Source organism: Coregonus lavaretus (assembly GCF_964263955.1).
Source record: "Coregonus lavaretus genome assembly, chromosome: 10".
Lineage (NCBI taxonomy): Eukaryota > Metazoa > Chordata > Actinopteri > Salmoniformes > Salmonidae > Coregonus > Coregonus lavaretus.
The window spans coordinates 41350909-41376459 of record NC_139997.1 but is presented as its reverse complement, the minus strand read 5'-3'; the positions used below and the strand labels follow the sequence as shown (position 1 = coordinate 41376459).

The 25551-nt window shown below is 41.7% G+C and overlaps 1 protein-coding gene and 1 pseudogene across 4 annotated transcripts in view; both read left to right on the top strand.

Moving 5' to 3' along the window:
* The first annotated feature begins 280 nt into the window (after positions 1-280).
* On the top strand, positions 281-14944 carry LOC311136712 (galectin-9-like). 3 transcript variants are annotated; one of them, XM_084170959.1, is made up of 11 exons: positions 281-399; positions 8795-8883; positions 9090-9297; positions 9622-9747; positions 10558-10599; positions 12392-12469; positions 12662-12688; positions 12900-12950; positions 13063-13151; positions 14140-14296; positions 14487-14944. In XM_084170959.1, exons 1-11 carry the CDS (start codon positions 370-372, stop codon positions 14631-14633), a joined length of 1044 nt encoding a protein of 347 aa, XP_084027085.1. In that variant the 5' UTR covers positions 281-369; the 3' UTR covers positions 14634-14944. The 3 variants fall into 3 exon arrangements, with proteins under 3 accessions (XP_084027085.1, XP_084027084.1, XP_084027086.1); XM_084170958.1 differs by lacking the exon at positions 281-399 and adding an exon at positions 2866-3021; XM_084170960.1 differs by lacking the exons at positions 281-399; positions 12662-12688 and adding an exon at positions 2913-3021.
* Positions 14945-17035: 2091 nt separating this feature from the next.
* LOC311136471 (neurofibromin-like) overlaps positions 17036-25551 on the top strand; it is a 72297-nt pseudogene continuing 63781 nt past the window's right edge. Inside the window, exon 1 of the transcript XR_014615435.1 lies at positions 17036-17111. The product of XR_014615435.1 is annotated as a neurofibromin-like (transcript). The remainder of the gene's footprint in view (positions 17112-25551) is intronic.

Sequence of the window (25551 nt, the reverse complement as noted above, 5' to 3'; positions counted from 1 at the left end):
AGTTTGCCTAATTTCAGTTTATTGACAAAGCAAGCAAGTATATTGTAGAGAATCATTGTACCATCCCAGTGAAATACATTTTCCATAACCCAAAATATTGCATTTTCAGCTGTTTGAAGCTGGTGTACAAAACTTAAAGTAAAATATATAAATATATAACTAGCGCACATAGAACAATAGATCTACCGCTTCTTAGACTTGCTTTCAATGAGAATGACAGATCTATAACTCACATTTCTATGTGAATTTGGTCGGGTCGCCCAAAAAGTGACATTGCAGCTTTACTGAGGAGAGCCAGATCACGTCTACGTGCTGCGCTCTATAGATTCACCAAACAGTCGAACAGACAGATCAGAGCAACACTGAAACATGGCTTTTCAGCAACCCTTCTTCAATCCGGTAAGAATTATACTGTGACATTATTCACATCATTTATTTCATCAGGCCCCGTTGTATGTGAGTTTCGGGTGTCATTTTGTTACTTATTTTTGGTGTAATTTTCCACAATATCTTTCTATTCTGTATCCACAGAGTTGCTAATTTTTCTTCTAAACACACAGAGTTGCTAATTCTTCTTCTAGCCCAGCACTAGCACATGCGACGCAACTAAAAGTAGGTGTAATGAGTCTGTTAGTGATGAGTTCAGTGGACTAGAATAGAAATGGGTCCCACAGGAACAGGACTGAAAAACATTGAACAGGTCTAATATCCTGTCATTTGCATAACCACCTTTGACATGTAAATACATAAGTGATTGATAGAATGAATGAAGAAATTCAATAAAAAAATCCTATAGGATAGAATCCTATAGTAGTCCAATAGGACTGGTTCTGAAAATCTTATAGGATTTTTATATTGGATTGTAATTGGATTAGACAATTACATATGAAAGGGGACAGTGGAAATATGTGAACTATAATAATTTATTGCCACGTGATCCTGACCCTACAGACGTAGGATCTTAATTGTAGCTAATTTGCTACAGCAGGAAAATAATCCTGCAGCAACAGAAAATGTGAATTATTTTTTATTTTTGTAGGAGTTGATCCATTTTTCGTTAAGGCAAATCAAGTCTGCATTTTCAAAGTGGAAATTACTAACTTTAGAAGCCTTTTAAAACTCAAATACACTACAAGTTTGCATTTCCTGCTGTGCAGCAAAATTGAGGAAAATACGCTTTCCAATGACATCATCGGTGTGCCTGGTGATTTTAACCAATTATGAGCAGGCATTGCCTACTAATTGGTTGATGATGTCATTGGAAACACTTATCTTCCTCTATCTTTTTTTCCACAAAACATACACTACCAGTCAAAGGTTTGGACACACCTACTCATTCAAGGGTTTTTCTTTATTTTTTACTATTTTTACATTGTAGAATAATAGTGAAGACATCAAAACTATGAAATAACAAATATGGAATCATGTAGTAACCAAAAAAGTGTTAAACAAATCAACATATATTTTAGATTTGAGATTCTTCAAATAGCCACCCTTCCAGTTGTTGAGGGGCAGAGACAGAGATGTTGCTCTCTGCACTGCTTGAGGGAGACTGCAAGTATTGTGTGACCTGCAGAGTCAAGAGGATAGGCAGATATTTACATTTACATTACATTTTAGTCATTTAGCAGACGCTCTTATCCAGAGCGACTTACAGTTAGTGAATACATCTTTTTTTATACTGGCCCCCCGTGGGAATCGAACCCGCAACCCTGGCGTTGCAAACGCCATGCTCTATCAACTGAGCTACATCCCTGCCGGCCATTCCCTCCCCTACCCTGGACGACGCTGGGCCAATTGTGCGCCGCCCATGAGTCTCCCGGTCGCGGCCGGCTGCGACAGAGCCTGGATTCGAACCAGGATCTCTAGTGGCACAGTTAGCACTGCGATGCAGTGCCTTAGACCACTGCGCCACTCAGGAGCTTATATCCGGCCCCCTAGTAACTTCCCTAGCAACCTATCAGGGCACAGGTCACACGGTCATAGAGAGTTTGAGAGGCAGGTTTATGGTACCCCCCTAGACTCTCAGGCTCCTGTTGTAGGGGATGGGGAGTGGAGAGTGCAGCTCAGGGTTGTGAGGTTCTGATAACAGTCACCAGCATTGAATTCGTAACACCTAGGATGTGGTGCTGAGGCTGTGATGTGCAAAGAGGCCATGCAGGTTCTAATCTAGGGTCACCAAAGAGGACATGCAAGTTCCAGAGTGGGCTCGTTAGACTAAAGAGGCCCAGGACTGTCCAAAAATGTTAGGTGTCAAATAGGCACTTGGGTAGCCAGGTATGCTGTGTGGTGCCCTTTACTATTCACTACAGATTTGCTGCAATGCTTTTCCCTAAATACCTCTGATCCTAGTGACTTAGTGAAAGTAATAATTGGAAGGATACAAGAAAACTAAACCATTTCAAAATGGTAAGTTAATGGGAATCAGTCAGCAAAGTTGTAGGCTACTTGATGTAAAAGGTGTGCTACTGGCGCTTCAGCGCATTTTCATTGACGTAGCTCTCTTATCTGAAGGTCACCGTTTTCGTTTGTGTAAGTAAACAATGGAGGCATTTATGAGAAACGAAACTTACGGTGCGCTATGCAGAAATCGCTCCGTCATTTCCTAGTTGCTTTTCTAATAGTTTGCCTAATTTCAGTTTATTGACAAAGCAAGCAAGTATATTGTAGAGAATCATTGTACCATCCCAGTGAAATACATTTTCCATAACCAAAAATATTGCATTTTCAGCTGTTTGAAGCTGGTGTACAAAACTGAAAGTAAAATATATAAATATATAAGTAGCGCACATAGAACAACAGATCTACCGCTTCTTAGACTTGCTTTCAATGAGAATGACAGATCTATAACTCACATTTCTATGTGAATTTGGTCGGGTCGCCCAAAAAGTGATATTGCAGCTTTACTGAGGAGAGCCAGATCACGTCTACGTGCTGCGCTCTATAGATTCACCAAACAGTCGAACAGACAGATCAGAGCAACACTGAAGCATGGCTTTTCAGCAACCCTTCTTCAATCCGGTAAGAATTATACTATGACATTATTCACATCATTTATTTCATCAGGCCCCGTTGTATGTGAGTTTTGGGTGTCATTTTGTTACTTATTTTTGGTGTAATTTTCCACAATATTTTTCTATTCTGTACCCACAGAGTTGCTAATTTTTCTTCTAGCCCAGCACTAGCACATGCGACGCAACTAAAAGTAGGTGTAATGAGTCTGTTAGTGATGAGTTCAGGGGACTAGAATAGAAATGGGTCCCACAGGAACAGGACTGAAAAACATTGAACAGGTCTGGATAAGAGCGTCTGCTAAATGACGTAAATGTAAATGTAAATGTAAATATCCTGACATTTGCATAACCACCTTTGACATGTAAATACGTAAGTGATTGATAGAATGAATGAAGAAATTCAATAAAAAAATCCTATAGGATAGAATCCTATAGTAGTCCAATAGGACTGGTTCTGAAAATCTTATAGGATTTTTATATTGGATTGTAATTGGATTAGACAATTACTTATGAAAGGGGACAGTGGACATATGTGAATTTGCTACAGCAGGAAAATAATCCTGCAGCAACAGAAAATGTGAATTATTTTTGATTTTTGTAGGAGTTGAAATTACAAACTTTAGAAGTCTTTCAAAACTCAAATACACTAAAATTTTGCATTTCCTGCTGTGCAGCAAAATTGAGGAAGATAAGCGTTTCCAATGACATCATCGGTGTGCCTGGTGATTTTAACCAATTATGAGCAGGCATTGCCTACTAATTGGTTGATGATGTAATTGGAAACACTTATCTTCCTCTATCTTTTTTTCCACAAAACATACACTACCAGTCAAAGGTTTGGACACACCTACTCATTCAAGGGTTTTTCTTTATTTTGACTATTTTTACATTGTAGAATAATAGTGAAGACATCAAAACTATGAAATAACAAATATGGAATCATGTAGGAACCAAATTTTTTTTTAAACAAATCAACGTATATTTGAGATTCTTCAAACAGCCACCCTTTGCCTTGATGACAGCTTTGCACACTCTTGGCATTCTCTCAACCAGCTTCATGAGGTAGTCACCAGGAATGCATTTCAATTAACAGGTGTGCCTTCTTAAAAGTTAATTTGTGGAATTTCTTTCCTTCTTAATGCGTTTCAGCCAATCAGTTGTGTTGTGACAAGGTAGGGGGGGTATACAGAAGATAGCCCTATTTGGTAAAAGACCAAGTCCATATTATGGCAAGAACAGCTCAAATAAGTAAAGACAAACGACAGTCCATCATTACTTTAAAACATGAAGGTCAGTCAATCCGTAAAATTTCAATAGCTTTCTTCAAGTGCAGTCGCAAAAACCATCAAGCACTATGATGCGCTAACTGGCTCTCATGAGGACCGCCACAGGAATGGAAGACCCAGAGTTACCTCTGCTGCAGAGGATAAGTTCATTAGAGTTACCAGCCTCAGAAATTGCAGCCCAAATAAATGCTTCACAGTGTTCAAGTCACAGACACATCTCAACATCAACTGTTCAGAGGGGACTGTGTGAATCAGGCCTTCATGGTCGAATTGCTGCAAAGAAACCACTACTAAAGGACACCAATAAGAAAAAGAGACCTGCTTGGGCCAGGAAACACGAGCAATGGACATTAGACCAGTGGAAATTTGTCCTTTGGTCTGGAGTCCAAATTTGAGATTTTTAGTTCCAACCGCTGTGTCTTTGTGAGACGTGGTGTGGGTGAACGGATGATCTCTGCATGTGTGGTTCCCACTGTAAAGCATGGAGGAGGAGGTGTTATGGTGTGGGGGTGCTTTGCAGGTGACACTGTCTGTGATTTATTTAGAATTCAAGGCACACTTAACCAGCATGGCTACCACGCCAACCCATCTGGTTTGGGCTTAGCTATCATTTGTTTTTCAACAGGACAATGACCCAACACACCTCCAGGCTGTGTATGGGCTATTTTACCAAGATGGAGAGTGATGGAGTGCTGCATCTGTCACGACTTCCGCCGAGGCTGCCCCCACTCCTGGTTCGGGCAGACTTCGGCGTTCGTCGTCACCGGAGTACTAGCTACTGCCGATCCCATTCTCATCACTCCACTTGTCATGTCTTGTCAATCACACACACCTGGTGCTCATTCCCCTAATTAGTATGTGTATAAGTGTTCCCTCTGTTCCCCTTGTCTTTGTGAGTGATTGTTTGTTGTGAGAGCGTGTAGCTCGGTTGAGCTACTCTTCACTGTGTTTCTGCCAAGTTGGATGTTTTCCCTTGTAATAGTTTTGTTTGACGCTTGGGGCGTTTGATTTATGTAAACTGAATAAACTCTGGACTTCGGTATTTCATTCACACCTCGTCACAGCATCAGATGACCTGGCCTCCACAATCCCCCGACCTCAACCCAATTGAGATGGTTTGGGATGAGTCGGACGGCAGAGTGAAGGAAAAGCAGCCAACAAGTGCTCAGCATATGTGGGAACTCCTTCAAGACTGTTGGAAAAGCATTCCAGGTGAAGCTGGTTGAGAGAATGCTAAGAGTGTGCAAAGCTGTCATCAAGGCAAGGGGTGGCTATTTGAAGAATCTCAAATCTCAAATATATTTTTATTTATTTAACACTTTTTTGGTTACTACATGATTCCATATGTGTTATTTCATAGTTGTGATGTCTTCACTATTATTCTACAATGTAGAAAATAATAAAAATAAAGAATAACCCTTGAATGAGTAGGTGTGTCCAAACGTTTGACTGGTACTGTAGAAACATGCCATTTTCACATATGTTGATGTTGGGGTGGTGCTGGAGATTATGAATATGAAGATGACCATTTTAGAAATGTCCCTTTAATGACTGTCACGTTCGTTGTGTAAAGGATCGGACCAAGGTGCAGCGTGGTATGCGTACATAGTCGTTTATTATTAATCCAACAGAACGTGAAGTTCAAGAGGAAACCGAAACAGAAACAAGATCCCACAACTAAAGGTACGCAAAATGGCTGCCTAAGTAGATCCCCAATCAGAGACAACGATCGACAGCTGCCTCTGATTGGGACCCACACCCGGCCAACATAGAAATAGAATAAACTAAATGGCATATGAATAAAGTAGATTCTATCCAAATCACACCCTGACCTAACCAAACAGAGAAAACAGGTGATCTCTAAGGTCAGGGCGTGACAATGACACAGGTCATTATATATATATATATTTTACAATACCTGGATCAGTTGTGCCAAGAGGTCACTAGATGGGAACTGGTAGTTACAGTTGAAGTCGGATGTTTACATACACCTTAGCCAAATACATTTAAACTCAGTTTTCACAATTCCTGACATTTAATCCTAGTAAACATTCCCTGTCTTAGGTCAGTTAGGATCACCACTTTGTTTTAAGAATGTGAAATGTCAGAATAATAGTAGAGAGAATTATTTATTTCAGCTTTTATTTCTTTCATCACATTCCCAGTGGGTCAGAAGTTTACATACACTCAATTAGTATTTGGTAGCATTGCCTTTAAATTGTTTAATTTAGGTCAAACGTTTTGGGTAGCCTTCCACAAGCTTCCCACAATAAGTTGGGTGAATTTTGGCCCATTCCACCTGACAGAGCTGGTGTAACTGAGTCAGGTTTGTAGGCCTCCTTGCTCGCACACGCTTTTTCAGTTCTGCCCACAAATGTTCTATAGGATTGAGGTCAGGGCTTTGTGATGGCCACTCCAATACCTTGACTTTGTTCTCCTTAAGCCATTTTGCCACAACTTTGGAAGTATGCTTGGGGTCATTGTCCATTTGGAAGACCCATTTGCGATCAAGCTTTAACTTCCTGACTGACGTCTTGAGATGTTGCTTCAATATATCCACATAATTTTCCTTCCTTATGATGCCATCTATTTTGTGAAGTGCACCGGTCCCTCCTGCAGCAAAGCACCCCCACTGCATGATGCTGCCACCCCCGTGCTTCACTGTTGGGGTGGTGTTCTTCGGCTTGCAAGCAACCCCCTTTTTCCTCCAAACATAACGATGGTCATTATGGCCAAATAGTTATATTTTTGTTTCATCAGACCAGAGGACATTTCTCCAAAAAGTATGATCTTTGTCCCCATGTGCAGTTGCAAACCGTAGTCTGGCTTTTTTATGGCGGTTTTGGAGCAGTGACTTTTGTACCTGTTTCCTCCAGCATCTTCACAAGGTCATTTGCTGTTGTTCTGGGATTGATTTGCACTTTTCGCACCAAAGTACGTTCATCTCTAGGAGACAGAACGCGTCTCATTCCTGAGCGGTATGACGGCTGCGTGGTCCCATGGTGTTTATACTTGCATACTATTGTTTGTACAGATGAACGTGGTACCTTCAGGCATTTGGAAATTGCTCTCAAGGATGAACCAGAGTTGTGGTCTACAATGTTTTTTCGGAGGTCTTGGCTGATTGATTTTGATTTTCCCATGATGTCAAGCAAAGAGGCACTGCGTTTGATGGTAGGCCTTGAAATACATCCACAGGTACACCTCCAATTGACTCAAATTATGTCAATTAGCCTATCAGAAGCTTCTAAAGCCATGACATCATTTTCTGGAATTTTTCCAAGCTGTTTAAAGGCACAGTCAACTTAGTGTATGTAAACTTCTGACCCACTGGAATTGTGATACAGTGAATTATAAGTGAAATAATCTGCCTGTAAACAATTGTTGGAAAAATTACTTGTGTCATGCACAAAGTAGATGTCCTAACCGACTTGCCAAAACTATAGTTTGTTAACAAGAAATTTGTGGAGTGGGACTTCCAGGAGGGAGATAGGGAAGATGAGGAGGGAGCACCTTCTAGGGATGGCGGTAGGGTGGGGGGGACAGCTTTGGTGGGATGGAGGCATGGGAGGGGGTACAACCCTGGGAGGAGTTGGAGGGTCTCATTATCTTTATTTTCCTCTCTCTATCTGAACGTAAAGAGGGTAAAGGGAACATGCTCTTTTTTGTATGCAAAGCTGACTATTATATATTAAATTAAAGAAATGCTCATACCTTTGTGTTACTGTACCTAAAAATGTATTTTCCTTTTATTTATATATATGTAATTTAAAAATGTTGTGCTTTCTAAGGGGAACACCCCCCCAAAATCTTGTGTTATTGTAACATTGTATATAGTATTGTATGTCATATTGTAATGTTTTCTAATTCAAAGACAATAAGTTGCATGAATAAGAATCAAATCAAATAACTCAAGTGAGTGTTTTGTTGAAAAAGGTGTAGTGTATGGTGGTCATACTGCAACTGAACTTGCAGCTTTGAATCACTCCCATATTGTGGTGGTGAATAAAACCGAAACTGTTGTTTCCAATCAACGAAAATGTTCTAATTAATGTTGTTGTATTGTACTGGAACAAATTACAACAAATTATAATTTAGTTCTAATAGGATTCTGATTGTGGTGACAAAATTCTACAAGAGTTATCAAAAACCTATAGGATCCAATAAGATTAATTTCCAATACGAAAAAGTAGTCCAATAGGATTCAGATAGGATTCTGATAGAGGTGACACAAAATCCTATAGGATTCTATTGGAAATATCACTCATCCTAAATTATTTTTTGACTAGGGAAGGAAAGAAGAAAGGAAACCATAACATTTTAGATTGTTATTGGTTAGAAAATGCTTGATGTGGCCATTGTGAAAGCTTAAAGTCTCTATTTGCCAAGTCCCTAGCCTTGCCAGGAACACTACCTGCCTGGCTCTTAACAGATGGTGAACGAGACTAGCTACTCAGCCCTTGTCACGTGTTGTTTTGTGCTCTGTGCCCCTAGAGAGTGCCATTCACTGGCTGTATCCAGGGAGCTCTGCATGAGGGGAAGACCATCACTGTGACAGGGAGAGTCCTGCCAGGAGCCCAGAGGTAGACCTACCTACTGACAACTCTCCTTTAACACAGTCTTGTCACTCACTATAAGCACAGGAGGGATCTTGTTTAACCTAATCATTGGGTGCAACGTTTACATTTTAGCAGACACTCTTATCAAGAGCAACTTACAGTAGTGTGTGCATAGATCTTAATTAATTGTACATCAAAATATAATATGCGCCTTTCTTCTGTCCGTATAGGTTTCATGTGAATTTGCAATGTGGCTCAAGAGGAAATCCTGACATAGCCCTCCACTTCAACCCCCGATATGACGGCTTCCTAGACGTTGTGATCTGCAACACCATGCAACACTCCAAGTGGGGCTCAGAGGAGCGTGAATACCCTGCACCCATGACCCGGGGTGCCAACTTTACCCTCATGTTCCTGGTCAACCGAGATTCATATTCGGTCAGGAGTTTTTTATTACTGATGCTTAGGCTACAACGTTTTTTGAATGTGGACCTATTGAATGAACCTTATCTCTAGAGCAGTTTTTTTTACTGTGGACTTATTGAATTGAATCTTATCTCTAGAGCATTTATTCTCCATGTGCCATTGGTTTCCCACTGGAGCCCCCCATACTGTATGTAGAATGTATGCATGCATAACTGTAAGTCACTTTGGATAAAAGTGTCTGCTAAATGGCATATATTATTATTATTATTATATTATAATATTTAAATATTATATCTTTTTTATTTTTTGTCTGTCCTAAATCCTGTCTTATCCTAGATGATTGTGAATGGTGCCCACTTCATGGAGTACCTGCACCGGCTGTCATTCTCCAGAGTGGACACCATCTCTGTGGATGGGGGAGTGGAGGTTCAATCTATTGCCTTCTCCAACCCTGCAGTCACCGTGAGTATCTGACAGGTCCTCTTCCTGGGAGAATATAGTAAATTTTCGCGTTCAGTAGGATCAGCCTTGAGCAAGCAACTGGATAGATTTGCTCATCTTAATCAGTTGTTTGGAATGCAACCCAGTGGGCAAAACTGGTTGCAACGGTCATGGTCAGGTAGTATAATGATTGTAAAAGGATGTTTTAAACATATTTTTAGCATCCAGAAAAACTTAGTTCCCTCAGTTCCCAACTGTAGCCCTTTCCTGCAGTGAAATCACCTAGTGGCCTCATGGGTGGAATGCTATTAATATTTTTCATAATTTCATAATGAATAAACATTATTTAAAAAACCAGCCGAAAATCCAGTGTTTCTTTGTCAAACGGATTTGTTATATTTCAGTCTTCTGTGATGTATATTAAGTATAATATTGGGATGCAAACTCAAAATATAATACATTTGAACTCTATATCTGACATGGTACAGGTGTCTTCTTTTTTTTAAGCCCATGTAGACTTTGGAATGGTCAGCCATAGGAGATCAGGCTTGCAGATTCAGTGCCTCTTTTTAAATCCCTGCTGAAGACACACTTTTATAAAGATGCTTTTAATGTATGATTTTAATTAGCTATCTTTTTTCATTGTCCTTCCTCCCGTCTTTGTTTCTTTGTTAGTACTTTTATTTTATGATGTGAAGCACTTTGTTACCTGTATTGAAAGCGCTATACAAATGAAGTTATTATCATTATTATTGTTATTATTCAGACTTGCATGTGCTGACCAAGAGAGTCTGTTCATATGTGAAATGTGATGTCCTGTCTTTTCTCCAGTCACCTCCTCCCCAACCAGGATATCTTGGCCAGACCCACTGTGTGAGTATTCTTCATATGACAGACAGACTCATGAACAGGATTCATAGTTATAGTTTAAAAAATATACAGTGGGGAGAACAAGTATTTGATACACTGCCGATTTTGCAGGTTTTCCTACTTACAAAGCATGTAGAGGTCTGTAATTTTTATCATAGGTACACTTCAACTGTGAGAGACGGAATCTAAAACAAAAATCCAGAAAATCACATTGTATGATTTTTAAGTAATTAATTTGCATTTTATTGCATGACATAAGTATTTGATACATCAGAAAAGCAGAACTTAATATTTGTTACAGAAACCTTTGTTTGCAATTACAGATATAATACGTTTCCTGTAGGTCTTGACCAGGTTTGCACACACTGCAGCAGGGATTTTGGCCCACTCCTCCATACAGACCTTCTCCAGATCCTTCAGGTTTCGGGGCTGTCGCTGGGCAATACGGACTTTCAGCTCCCTCCAAAGATTTTCTATTTGGTTCAGGTCTGGAGACTGGCTAGGCCACTCCAGGACCTTAAGATGTTTCTTACGGAGCCACTCCTTAGTTGCCCTGGCTGTGTGTTTCGGGTCGTTGTCATGCTGGAAGACCCAGCCACGACCCATCTTCAATGCTCTTACTGAGGGAAGGAGGTTGTTGGCCAAGATCTTGCGATACATGGCCCCATCCATCCACCCCTCAATACGGTGCAGTCGTCCTGTCCCCTTTGCAGAAAAGCATCCCCAAAGAAGGATGTTTCCACCTCCATGCTTCACGGTTGGGATGGTGTTCTTGGGGTTGTACTCATCCTTCTTCTTCCTCCAAACACAGCGAGTTTAGACCAAAAAGCTCTATTTTTGATACATCAGACCACATGACCTTCTCCCATTCCTCCTTTGGATCATCCAGATGGTCATTGGCAAACTTCAGACGGGCCTGGACATGCGCTGGCTTGAGCAGGGGGACCTTGCGTGCGCTGCAGGATTTTAATCCATGACGGCGTAGTGTGTTACTAATGGTTTTCTTTGAGACTGTGGTCCCAGCTCTCTTCAGATCATTGACCAGGTCCTGCCTTGTAGTTCTAGGCTGATCCCTCACCTTCCGAGGTCAGATCTTGCATGGAGCCCCAGACCGAGGGTGATTGACCGTCATCTTGAACTTCTTCCATTTTCTAATAATTGCGCCAACAGTTATTGCCTTCTCACCAAGCTGCTTGCCTATTGTCCTGTAGCCCATCCCAGCCCAGCCTTGTGCAGGTCTACACTTTTATCCCTGATGTCCTTACACAGCTCTCTGGTCTTGGCCATTGTGGAGAGGTTGGAGTCTGTTTGATTGAGTGTGTGGACAGGTGTCTTTTATACAGGTAACTAGTTCAAACAGGTGCAGTTAATACAGGTAATGAGTGGAGAACAGGAGGGCTTCTTAAAGAAAAACTAACAGGTCTGTGAGAGCCGGAATTCTTACTGGTTGGTAGGTGATCAAATACTTATGTCATGCAATAAAATGCAAATTAATTACTTAAAAATCATACAATGTGATTTTCTGGATTTTTGTTTTAGATTCCGTCTCTCACAGTTGAAGTGTACCTATGATAAAAATTACAGACCTCTACATGCTTTGTAAGTAGGAAAACCTGCAAAATCGGCAGTGTATCAAATACTTGTTCTCCCTACTGTATATATTTGGAGTTACATCAAGAATAAGGTCTGCAGTTGTATGGAAACACTTATAATTAGTAATAATCCCAGTACTACATATCTGGTTTCACAAAACAGTAGCATAGGCCATAATCCAAGATGTACAATTTATTTACAGGGTCAACGAAACCGAAATAGATCTCGTCAAAGCAAAATTGGCCCCAAATCTCCTCCTCAATGGTGTAACACCACACAGGTAGATTAGATCATACTGGGTTGACAGCTAATTTGGTGTATTTAGCTTTTTTTCTGGTGGTGGTTGTTTTCATAAGGTGACTGCATGACTGCATTTCATTCCATTCAATCAACGTTAGCTTTGAGGGTAGATCTTGCTTGCTTTCCTTGTTAAGGTTGATATATATTTGACAACTGTTTGTCTGTTTTGTAGGCTTTCTCAGCTGCAGGATTTATTCAGGTCAGTTGCATTCCAAATAATCAACTTTTCAGAGTTTAAAATGTGTAGAGTAGAGGCCATTATCAGGAATTGCATTGGAGTTTGATAATTTTGTATCTATATAAATGAATGTTAAGAAAAAAGTTCTGACAAGATTAAAGTCGTTTTTAGTAGAGACTGTGCTGAAAAGGCGCTATTCTTCATATGGTGTTGTATAATGTTTATTTTATAGGCACCCCCTCCATACACCGCCCAACCTCCATACACCCCACAGCCGTCCTTTGTAAGCTCCCCTTCTTTAACCTACAGACTAAGTGCAGACTGCATAATTACATTAATTTATCGAAACAGATTATTGGGTTGACATGGTGATGTTATGGATCCTTTGTCCTCAGGTTGTGCCGTATAAAAACATCATGGCAGGTGGACTTTACCCAGGCAGAAACATCACGATCCAGGGTGTGGTTAACCACAATGCTGATAAGTAAGTTCTTGCTGCTACATTTGACCTAGAAGTTTGTGTGTATGTATTGATATGTAGGCTACTTGTGCCTTTTTTTTTATGTATGTAGTTCTGTGTTTGAGCTGTTCTTGTCTATTAATGTCCTGTATTATGTCATGTTTCATGTTTTGTGTGGACCCCAGGAAGAGTAGCTGCTGCTTTTGCAACAGCTAATGGGGATCCTAATAAAATACCAAAAATACCAAATACTCAATTTGAGCACATCTTACATAATTAATTTGCTTCACCTGCTATGGGTCAGAGTTGGTACTATGAATGGTGTACCTGTACATTACAGACAATACAAATGAATCATAAGGAAAAAGGTCCTCTTTAGATTAGCCTGTCACCCTCCAAATTATTTTCATAACAAACTCTATTTATTTCACGATTGTGTAACACTCACCAGCAGAGTCCAGAAAAGTTTTCCCTCTCTACAAACAGTACATTACAGAGCTATACTGTATTATGAGCCAGGTTGTTTGGGTCCTGGATGCGGATTGGCTAAAACAGCATTTCAGCCTTGTTTATATCAGACAGTATACCACGGGTATGAGGCACAAATACTTGTTTACTGTTCTATTTATGTTAGTACCCAGTTTATAATAGCAATAAGACACCTCGGGTTTGTGGTATATGGCCAATACACCACGGCTAAGGGCTGTATCCAGGCACTCTGCTTCGCATCGTGCATAAGAACAGCCCTTAGCCGTGGTATATTTAAGCAATAAGACCAGAGGGGGTGTGGTATATGGCCAATATACCACGGCTAAGGGCTGTTCTTACGTACGACGCAACGCGGAGTGCCTTGATACAGCCCTTAGCCGTTGTATATTGGCCATATACCACAAAACCCGGAGGTGCCTTATTGCTATTATAAACTGGTTACCTCTGTACACCTTAATGGGTAATCTAACTTGACATTCCTGGTCAAGCCTTATAACCATGATTATGGTTGCTGTGGTTCTAGGTTCTGTGTCAACCTGCGTTTCAACTCGGGGGTGGCGCTCCACTTCAACCCCAGGTTCAATGAGAACGTTGTAGTTCGTAACAGTCTCCTGAAGGAACAGTGGGGTCCAGAGGAAAGGACAGGGGGCATGCCCTTCTACAGAGGCCAGCCTTTTACGGTATAAACTCCATTATAGCTGACTGCATACTCTAGGATGGAACAAGTAGCTATATTTTAACGTATATTTGCACGTGTTGTGCATTGACAACAATTTCAGCTAAAATGCATCTGAATGTGTTTTAGCTGCAATGACACCGTATGCTTTTCCTTGGATGAACTCGGCACTCATGTCAGGCTCTGTGTTTCAGGTGACCATCATGTGTGATACCCAGTGCTACAGGGTGATAGTGAATGGAGCCCAGATGTTCAGCTACAACCACCGCCACTTCCTGTTCCAGCAGATTGACATCCTGGAGGTGGAGGGGGACGTGAGCCTGTCCACTGTGCTGGTCTGAGTTACACACCCTCCGAGGTCAAAGGTCAGCGATAGTAGGATCTGATCAGTCAGGGCATTATAGGGACCAATGTGAAATCATGTCTTATGTGTCTTGTGTGTTGAAAAACTGTCGCATTTTACTCTGTTGCTGATGGCGAGACGTTTTAATCAACATTTCTCTCTTCCATAAACAATTTAATGTAGAGTAAGACTATAGGAAATATTATCTTCTATTGATCCTATTCCAGACAGTTTCTTGATGCCTACTGTATGTCTGTACTCTCTGTCACAACAATGTTTCCACAGCAAATAAACAGCAATATATTGGAACTAAGAAGTTGTCATAATTCTACATCACCACAAGGGGGCAGAGAGGTTCTGATAAAATTAATAACTTGGTCCTGTTTTAGATTGTAGTGGGAAGGTTCAGATTTGATATTAAAAGCATTCTATGGATTTTCACAAAGTAAATACTGATGACATGATCGGTGTTGTGAATCATTATAATTATATGAAGTGCATTCGAATGACTGTGCACTCTGGGAGTTCCAGTGGTTAGAAGTAGGCTAGTAGACCGGTCGACAGATTGCTTTGGCTGGGAATCGGGATGTATGAACTGATACTCACCTACCGATTCACCTCACTTGCTGCTACAAATAAGCGGGTCAGTCTGAAGCCATCAGCAATCAGAGGTCAGTTAGGCTATTGGCTATTGGTATTTCTTGGTGCTAATGGGAGTGCTAGGCCTATTCTTGAGGGGGCTTCAGCACTGTCTTGCCCCTCTCTGGAGCCACCCATGAATGCCTGGTTGTACCAACATGATGTAGACCAGTGCTGCACAAGGTGGGTTTTCATAAAAAAAAATATGCCTGTTCAACATTCTTTAGATTAATGAAATTAGTTCATTTTGCAGCATGTGATTTGAAATTCTTTCTGAGGTGACCTAAATGGCACAGGGCACAGGGTCAAAGCATGGCAACATTACATGTCAACAAATGTGGATGACAAATGTAAGTACATTAGGACTGATATCTTATACACCAGGGTTCCCCCGGGGTTTTATCTGGCCCCCCAAGTTTTCTGTAATATTTTTTATTTATGTTTTAACTCTTTTTTTGTTTAACATAAAAGACTGAAAAACACCAGGAAATCAGCTCCAAGTAATTTCAATTTTGGAAATCTGTTCCCAAGTATTCCACGCATAACAGAGAGAGACACGCGACCGTATACAAATGTAAGCAAGGTTTGAAATTATTATGTTTTAGTTAAATATTATATATGTTTGGACATCTTGCGGTCAATTTGCAGTCTACACATTTTTTGTAATTATGTTCCGGCCCCCCGAACATCCGCTCAAGAAAAAATCGTCCGGCGGCAATATCTAGTTGATGATCCCTGCTATACACAGTGTGGCAATAAAAATGGTATGTCAGAGCAAATCTGTCTTTTGCTTTGACATAGTAACAGACACATTCACTCCACAGACACATTCACAAATAGCAGCCTGTAGGGTCTATTTATATTGTTATTTTTCAAAGGGACAATCTGCTAAGATATCATTTATAGGTAAGCCGTTTATATAGGCTTACTTTCTTAAATATTAACATTGAATTCTTGCTTGAGAGAAAAGGGAAAGGAGGGACAAGAAGAAATTGTTACATTACAGTTTAGAATACCAGCACATATTGCCAGATGAAGGACTGGAGTCCTATCATATTGTACAAGTGTCAAGTGATGATGTAGGCCTACACTATAAGGGATTGCTATCTTATCTAGCTACTGTTATTATGCATTTTGTTTTCATGTAACTGCAAAATGTTTATGGTTCTGTTTCTTCTGTCTCTAAAATCCGAAGGCAGTGTGACATCACCAGTTTGTTATCTAAAGCCTGTCATTGATGAAAACACACGGCATTGGTCCAATGCCCCGTTTTTTGTATTCATACTGGACGTCGCAAAGATTCTTGCAACGCACGCGCAGTAGCTGCTCCTCAAAACAGCACCAGTGCCAGCTTCATTGAGGTTGTCACTAGTTACCACAGGCACAAAGTCAAAATGGCTATATCGTAGCAATTCATGAAAACAAAAATTCGCTTTTTGGTCTTAATGTAAGGTTAAGGTTAAGCATAAGGTTAGCCGTGTGGTTAAGGTTAGGCTTAGGTTTAAAACCAGATTCAAAGATTTTTTTTTGTAGACATAGGCGGGGTTTATCCATAATTATGACTTTGTGGCTGGGGTAACTAAAGACGACCGTTCATTGAGAAGGAGGATTGAAACTTCCGGTTCTGTCATGGGGACATTGTGGTGTGTCTGATTAAAGAAAGAAAAATAACCCCATCAACATCGGAATTTGACTATTAACTGGTTGCAAACAGCAAAGGAATCATTATTTATACGGAGAATTCAAGTGGCCCATCGCGGCTCGCACCCGGCCGGCCATGGCGGCGCATAAACCCGTGGAATGGGTTCAGGCCGTAATTAGTAGATTCGACGAGCAGGTAAGAATAACACATCGTATCAGAAATTGTGCCTCTGCTTTTTTCCCAGTAACATCATGGAGGTCGTGGGTTTAGTGACGGGATCATTTAAAGAAAGCTGCACTGTCATGAGTGGTGTGTTTTGAGCCGATCTAGAATGTATAGTTATCCTGCTCAATACCTCTCCTGCAGAACCGCATCATCACACAGGAGAGCAAGTGACAGCGACAGAGAGAGGACGAAATAACACATGGACAAATCTGTCCCTAACATTTGAAATAGCATTTAAAACCCATTTGGATGAAACCACGAGGATGTGGCCTCAATATATAAACAAAGGAATCGACAGTACACGCCTCTTACTGTCAAGAAGGAGGAACTAGCTCGATGTTGAATTGGGCTGCTAGTTTGCGTGATTGTTACTGTAATGTATTCAGCTTCTGCCAATAACACTGCGCTAACTAGCTAGCCACTGCAACCGGTAGCAATTGTCCAGTAATTAGTGTGTTAATGTCATTTCCATTAGCTAGTAGCCTAACCTTGGACTACAAAGCATTGTTTCTTTATAGCCACTTAGCTATTACAGTAGCTAACTATTACTAAACAAAAATAGACGCAACATGCAACAATTTCAAAGATTTTACTGAGTTACAGTTCATATAAGGAAATCAGTCAATTGAAATAAATTCATTAGGCCCTAATCTATGGATTTCACATGACTAGGCAGGGGTGCAGCCATGTGAGGGCCTTGGAAGGCATAGGCCCACCTACTTGACCGGGCCCACCCACTGGGGAGCCAGGCCCAGCCAATCAGAATGAGTTTCTTCCCACAAAAGGGCTTTTTACAGACAGAAATACTCCTCAGCCATCCCCCCATCCCACAGGTGAAGAAGCCAGATGTGGAGGTCCTGGCTGACGTGGTTACATGTGGTCTGTGGTTGTGAGGCTGGATGGATGTATTGCCAAATTCTCTAAAATGGCGTTGGATGCAGCTTATGGTAGAGAAATGAACATTCAATTCTCTGGCAACAGCTCTGGTGGACATTCCTGCAGTCAGCATGCCAATTGCGAGCTCCCTCAGAACTTGAGACATCAGTGGCATTGTGTTGTGTGACAAAACTGCATATTTTAAAGTGGTCTTTTATTGTCCCCAGCATAAGGTGCACCTGTGTAATGATAATGCCGTTTAATCAGCTTCTTGATATGCCACACCTGCCAGGTGGATGGATTATCTTGGCAAAGGAGAAATGCTTACTAACAGCGATGTAAACAAATGTGTGGGGATATTTTTTTTTGAAATAAGCTTTTTTTGCGTATGGAACATTTCTGGGAATTTGTATTTCAGCTCATGAAACATGGGACCAACACTACATGTTGCGTTTATATTTTTGTTCAGCGTAGCTAGTCATATCCTGTGTTATTTGAGCTGCGCCAAGTTTGTTTACAGTGTGTGTGGATTTATCTATGCAGATTGACAATCAGGTCTCATCCATTCATTGCATTGGAAAACATGGGTGATCGAATCTTGTTTCTGCTCCATTCATTGCATTGGAAAACATGGGTGATCGAATCTTGTTTCTGCATGAGTTTATTGACCTGCTCTGATCCCCTCACTGATGTCATTGACAAGCACAATTTCACAAATGTCTTCATCCTTGTCGTACATCAAAGGAGGGCTTGGGGCATTTCCATCGAAAAGGAGCCATCATGAGCACCAACATGTGAAGTTGATAGGAGCATACCAAATTGGGTGTCAAATGAAAGCTAAGAGTACATGTTTGGGAAATGAAGGCATAGATCCATTTTTCAACCATTTCCCATAATTAGTAATTAGTAAAGGCTTAGAAAACATCTACCAGAAAAAGTCTTAAAAGGCATCAGAAATACATTAAAACACAATAATGTTGACGTAAAGACCCCTGCCAACTAATAAAAACAGCCTATATATCGTTTTGGAGAAATTGTTTACCCGCTGGAAGTTTAAGAAATATTGCCTTGTGCCTTGTAATTCCATTACCAAAAACACACATCTTTAAGATATTTTCTAATTTCTCTTCCTCATAAGGATGGAGGATAATGAAAGTTCACAGAAGTAACAAGTAAAGGTAGACCTACCAATTAGTTATAGTGTTTTTACTGATATCAGTTTTGTTTATGAATTATTAAGTGATTAGAATGTGTAATTCCGTTACCAAATTGTTAATGGAATTACCAAAAATCAGTAACGGTATTACTGCAACTGAATTGGCTACAATGGGAAATCATAATAGTCACAAACCACAGTTAGGTCAACTGCTACTGTCCTCCCTTCCACTTGCATACTGTTATGTTTAGCTCATAACTGTTTTCTTTGTCTTTCTGTTGGCTGGTGGTCAAACCAAGAGTGTTGAGTGTTCAAACAGAGTCTGGACAACCCATCCCTCTCTCTCTGTCTCTCTCTCACTCTCCAGTTAGTGTTTCTCAGCTGTTACTGACACCTACACCATAAACCCCCTGTCTTTTCATTTACTGTAACCAGCATCCTCACCCACTGAGCACCGACCGACACCGGACGTCCCGGGACGTTGAAAAGTAGTTTGGTCAGTCCACCCTGGCCTTGATGTTAAAGGGGAAAAAATTGTTTTAATCAACTTCATATTCATATAATCTCCAACACCACCCCAACATCAACATATGTGAAAATGGCACATTTCTATGTTTTGTAAAAATGATAGAGGAAGATAAGTGTTTCCAATGACATCATCAACCAATTAGTAGGCAATGCCTACTCATAATTGGTTAAAATCGCACAATGCAAACCGATTTCATTGGAAACACTTCTCTTCCTCTTACTGCAAAACATAGAAACGCGCCATTTTCACATGTTGATGTTGGGGTGGTGCTGGAGATGATGAGTATGAAGTAGAACATGTAAAACATGTCCTTTAATGTCCACAGACAGACCAGACTGCACCAAATCTCAACCTATTATAGACGTATCTTTCACAAGTTTGGATAGCACAATACAGCACATTACAGTAGAGTACAGTACAATACAGTAGTACAATACAGTAAAGAAAAGTGTAGTACAGTATATTGTACTGTACTGAACTATACTCTACTTTACTGTACTGAACTCTACTGTGTTCTGCTGTGCTGCGCTGTGAGATGTCCACACTTGTGAAACATAAGGAGAATGACATTCATATTCATTAATATGAATTTCTGTGTAGTACAGATCAGGGACCCATAATGTAATACCGTTACCATAATTCCGTTACCGGGTGTAAATCCACTTCACTTAATGTAGCCTAGTTCAATAACCAAAACAAATTATTTTTCAAACTCAAGGTGCCATCTCATAGCTCACACCCCATTCTTTCTGCAGACATCTTTGAATCTTAATTCGGCGTAGACATTTAAGAATTTTTTGAAAATGTGGTTGCAAACAACCTGAAGGAGATTTTACCGTAATTCCGTTACCAAAGTTTGCATCTGCACAGTTCTTCCACTTAATTAGTTTTTGTACATTTTTCAGTGGAAATTGTTCAAAGTAGTCCTTGTGCATAGATCTGTATGGTTTGTTAAACTTTGAAATCAATGGTTTTTGTTTGGCATACATTTTAAAGTGAATAAAAACGGAGTCAAACGTAATAGTTACCTTGTAATTGCCCCTAGCCTATCTGATGCAGTATCAGTATGGACTATGGTTGTACAGTAGTAGGCTTACTTGTAAGCAAAGCAGTGATTTCATTGTGTCGCCCTTGCATGTGTTGCTTTTTTCATGCAATTGATGTAATCGAATTTATAGGCTCAGTCTGTGTGATTATGATCAGTAAAGTTTGTAGTATGTTGCAGTATAGGCCTAGATATTATGCCTACATGATGAACCTATGGAATGGTAAATTCCATATTTTATATGTAAAAATAAATAAAGGCTAATGAATCCTATCAAATTACAGGATTACCGAACCAGGAAACATTTTTTGGGGGGTCTGTTCATTGTTGCAAGAGGAAAGATGATTTGTGGGCATATTGACATACACTGTTAACACGATTTGTTTACACATTTATTTTCTATCAACTATCTCTTAAGTGTAAAACAAGCCCATTCTTAAATGTTTACCCAATAGCTCAGTGGAGATGAGAGATTAGTCATTGTGGCTGTTTAGACTACTGTGGCTTGTTTTGGGGAGGTGGTTAGGCTAGGGCTCTCCAAACCTATTCCTGGAGAGCTACCCTCATGTAAGTTTTTGCTCCAGCCCCAGTTGTAACTAACCTGATTCAGTTTATGAACCAGCTAATTATTAGAATAATGTGCACTAGATTAGGGTTGGAGCGAAAACCTACAGGAAAGTAGCTCTCCAGGAACAGGGTTGGAGAGCCCTAGGTTAGGCCCTACTTACATTTACATTTGAGTAATATAGCAAAGGGAAACTCGGTCCTGGAGCCCCCCCCCCCTCCCCCCCCCCCCACAGTCCGGGTGGCCATTTTATTAATTGTTCAGCAGTCTTATGGTTTGGGGGTAGAAGCTGTTAAGGAGTCTTTTGGTCCTATACTTGGCACTCCGGTACTGCTTGCTGTGCAGTAGCAGAGAGAACAGTCTATGACTTGGGTGACTGGAGTCTTTCACAATTTTTTGGGCCTTCCTCTGACACCGCCTAGTATATAGGTCCTGGATGGCAGGAAGCTTGGCCCCAGTGATGTACTGGGCAGTACGCACTACCCTCTGTAGCACCTTACGGTCAGATGCCGAGCAGTTGCCATACCAGGCGGTGATGCAACCGGTCAGGATGCTCTTGATGGTGCAGATGTATAACTTTTTGAGAATCTGGGGACCCATGCCATTTCTTTTCAGTCTCCTGAGGGGGAAAAGGTGTTGTCGTGCCCTCTTCACGACTGTCTTGGTGTGTTTGGACCATGATAGTTTGTTGGTCATGTGGACACCAAGGAACCTGAAACTCTCGACCCGCTCCACTACAGCCCCGTCAATGTTAATAGGGGTCTGTTCGGCCCGCCTTTTCCTGTAGTCCACGATCAGCTCCTTTGTCTTACTCACATTGAGGGAGAGATTGTTGTCCTGGCACCACACTGCCAGGTCTCTAACCTCCTCCCTATAGGCTGTCTCATCATTGTCGGTGATCGGGCCTACCACTGTTGTGTCATCTGCAAACTTAATGATGGTGTTGGAATCGTGTTTGGCCATGCAGTCGTGGGTGTACAGGAGGGAACTAAGCACGCACCCCTGAGGGGTCCCAGTGTTGAGGATTAGCGTGGCAGATGTGTTGTTGTAGATGAAGGAGAGGAGAAAGGTTAAAGAATGATTTTTAAGCCTTGAGACAATTGAGACATGGATTGTGTATGTTTGCCATTCAGAGGGTGCATGGGCAAGACAAAATATTTAAGTGCCTTTTGAATGGGGTATGGTAGTAGGTGCCAGGCGCACCGGTTTGTGTCAAGAACTGCAACGCTGCTGGGTTTTTCACGCTCAACAGTTTCCTGTGTGTATCAAGAATGGTCCACCACACAAAGGATATCCAGCCAACTTGACACAACTGGTAAGCATTGGAGTCAACATGGGTCAGTATCCCTGAGGAACGCTTTCGACACCTTCTAGAGTCCATGCCCCGACGAATTGAGGCTGTTCTGAGGGCAAAAGGGGGATGGTGTTCTTAATGATTTGTAGACTCGGTGTATATGTGTGTGTGTGTGTGTGTGTGTGTGTGTGTGTGTGTGTGTGTGTGCATGAGTGACTGCATGTGTGCTAATGTGCGGAGAATCAGAGCAGGTGGTCAGTCCAGTTCAAGTGTTCATTAGTCTTATGGCTTGTAGATTTAAACTGTCTTTGAGCCTGTTGGTATCAGACCTTATGCTCCGATACCGTCTGCCCGACAGTAATGGAGAGAACAGCTCGTGTGTGGGGTCCTTGACGCTGCATGCCTTCCTCAGCACCGTTTTGAGTAGATGTCCTGGATGGGTGGGAGCACGGTCCCAGTGATGTACTGGGCGGTCTTCACCACCTCCTGGAGGGCCTTGCAGTCATGGACGGAGCAATTCCCGTACCAGGCTGTGATGTAACCAGTCAGGACGATCTCTCGATGGTGCAGCGGTAGTATTTGGAGAGGGGGCATCTTATCAGTTCCATCTAAGGGGGTTGGTAACCACATCAGTGACATATTCATACAGTACATGACATGAGGAGGCTAGACCGTATGCAACAGGCCAGATGTCTAGGTTATTGAGACTGTATCACAACACTTGGTTTCTGAGATCCTCTATTATAGTTTTGAAAGTTCCAGTGGTAGCGTAGTCGTTCCTAGTCCAATGTCCCGGTTCCACAGTAACCTTTCTCCATATTCCAGGGTTAGGACTATTCCAAGCCGATAGGCCTACCTGTCCCTTGTAGCAGATATTCAGTTGAAGTTGTGCCCCCCTATCCGTTAGCTAACTGTTCTGGCTTGGAAGGCCAAGTGGCTGGGTGTGGCTCATTGCAATTTGTAAGTCGCTCTGGATAAGAGCGTCTGCTAAATGACTTAAATGTAAATGTAAAATTGCACTTTGATGAAGTTCTAATGGAGATTAGGCTTAATTGAAAGCCTTTTGACTGTTAAGCCTATTGATAGTGCTTTGTACTCATTAAGAAGGATTGTGTATGTTGGCTTCTGGTGGGATTGAGACTGCTTTAGTCAGAATCAGCCTTGAGATTAGCAGCTCAACCTCTGTGACATTATAGGCTCGGCTATATATTCCTCGAGCTTGACCCATTGAGGTCAAAGCAGAGCATTAGAGATTATTACCCTACAAATAATCCAACCCTCACTAGAGTTCATTCAGACTATCCTTTTCAAAATCCAATGAAAGGTGGGCTACTTCGGTCGTGCCACATCCAAGGATAATGTAGTGCATTTGAATAGGATTCCAGTATTTTCCCCATTGTGTAAACAACATTAAGCCCTATCATTTATTATTAGCTAACGGTGTCTTAAACTAGTGCTTGAATGTATTGTGCTTGAGCTTGTGAAACCAAAGCTTCTAAGGAAAAGAGGAGGAAATCTTTATGACCTTTTCATTGAAAATGTGATGTTGATCCCTGATGCTGCTTACAAGCCCTGACCTAGAAAGAGAAGCTCAGCCAAGTGAAGAAGAGCCATGGTTCTTTTAGATGGAATCGTGGATGTTAGCTCATAAATATCTCCATGATTCACAACAATCCCACCCTCTAGTTTTTTTTCTGTGCTTGCCTAAGTAGTGTTTCTATGTTGGCACTCAGCAAAAACGTCATTACTTAGGCGTTTGTGTGTCTTCTGGCGTTACGTCAACAAGAGAAGTGTACTCTTCCTCTCTCCCCTCTTTATGTGCAGTGCCGTGTTGGCTAGTGCCAAAGCACTCATAAGGAAAGGGATTGACCTTAGAGGAATTGAAGACTGTGCCAGTGAAACAAAGTGGCCCTGTGTCTGTTTGCCTGGCCTGAATAGGGATGTCAACAAGCGTGTATGTGTGTGCCCGTGCGGGTGTCTCTGTGTGTGTTTGCAGGGAAGATGCTCAAGTCTAACCTCCCGAGTGGCGCAGTGGTCTAAGGCACTGCATCGCAGTGCTAGCTGTGCCACTAGAGATCCTGGTTCGAATCCAGGCTCTGCTGTAGCCGGCCGCAACCGGGAGACCAATGGGGCGGCACACAATTGGCCCAGCGTCGTCCAGGGTAGGGGAGGGAATGGCCGGCAGGGAGGTAGCTCAGTTGGTAGAGCATGGTGTTTGCAACGCCAGGGTTGTGGGTTCGATTTCCACGGGGGGCCAGTATGAAAATAAATAAAAAGAATAATGTATGCACTAACTGTAAGTCGCTCTGGATAAGAGCGTCTGCTAAATGATGTAAATGTCAGTCTCAGGACTCTCATTTCCATCCCCTCACACACATGCCTCTAATCCAGGAGAGGAGCAGCCCCTCCTTGGCCTGTGCTGGGGGTCTGGGTGTTAGGTCATGCGCCTGCTGTAGGGGGAGGTACCTACCGGATGGTTGGGACTGGGAGTGTGTCAACCAAAAAAATCTCCATACTTTTTTATTTGTTTAGCTTACTTATAAGAAGCCATAGGCTATACAAAACTGTCAAGTTTGACTTCCTCTGCACCTTGCAGACTAAGTAAGTTTGTTTGCATTTGTAGTTCTACTTGTAAACTGAAGCGCACGTGTGTGTATGTGGACAAGCAGCAGACTGCCGCAGGTGTGCAACTGTGGCCCAAAAGGTAGAGGCGGAGCATAATGCATGGAGCATAGCCCATAGCATGTGTCTATGAGCTCAGCCCATCTCGGCTCAGCCCTGTTTGTGTAGGACTATATGCTCAGGGAGGGGCCACCCTCCAGGCTTCCCCAGTGCTCTACACTCCTCTATATCCCTTTAGTCTCTTCTGCTGTCTGGTCTGATGAGGGAGGGGAGTGTCTTGTCCTGCTAGCTCTGTAATAGCCCATGCCTCTGTACTGCTGTCC

What these genes read in the sequence shown, in the direction of transcription:
- LOC311136712 (XM_084170959.1), top strand. Translation starts at nt 370, where the DNA reads ATGGCTTTTCAGCAACCCTTCTTCAATCCG. An exon ending in AGCAACCCTTCTTCAATCCG is followed by an intron (nt 400 to 8,794) that starts GTAAGAATTATA and finishes CTGTGCCCCTAG; the next exon opens with AGAGTGCCATTCACTGGCTG. An exon ending in TCAACCGAGATTCATATTCG is followed by an intron (nt 9,298 to 9,621) that starts GTCAGGAGTTTT and finishes GTCTTATCCTAG; the next exon opens with ATGATTGTGAATGGTGCCCA.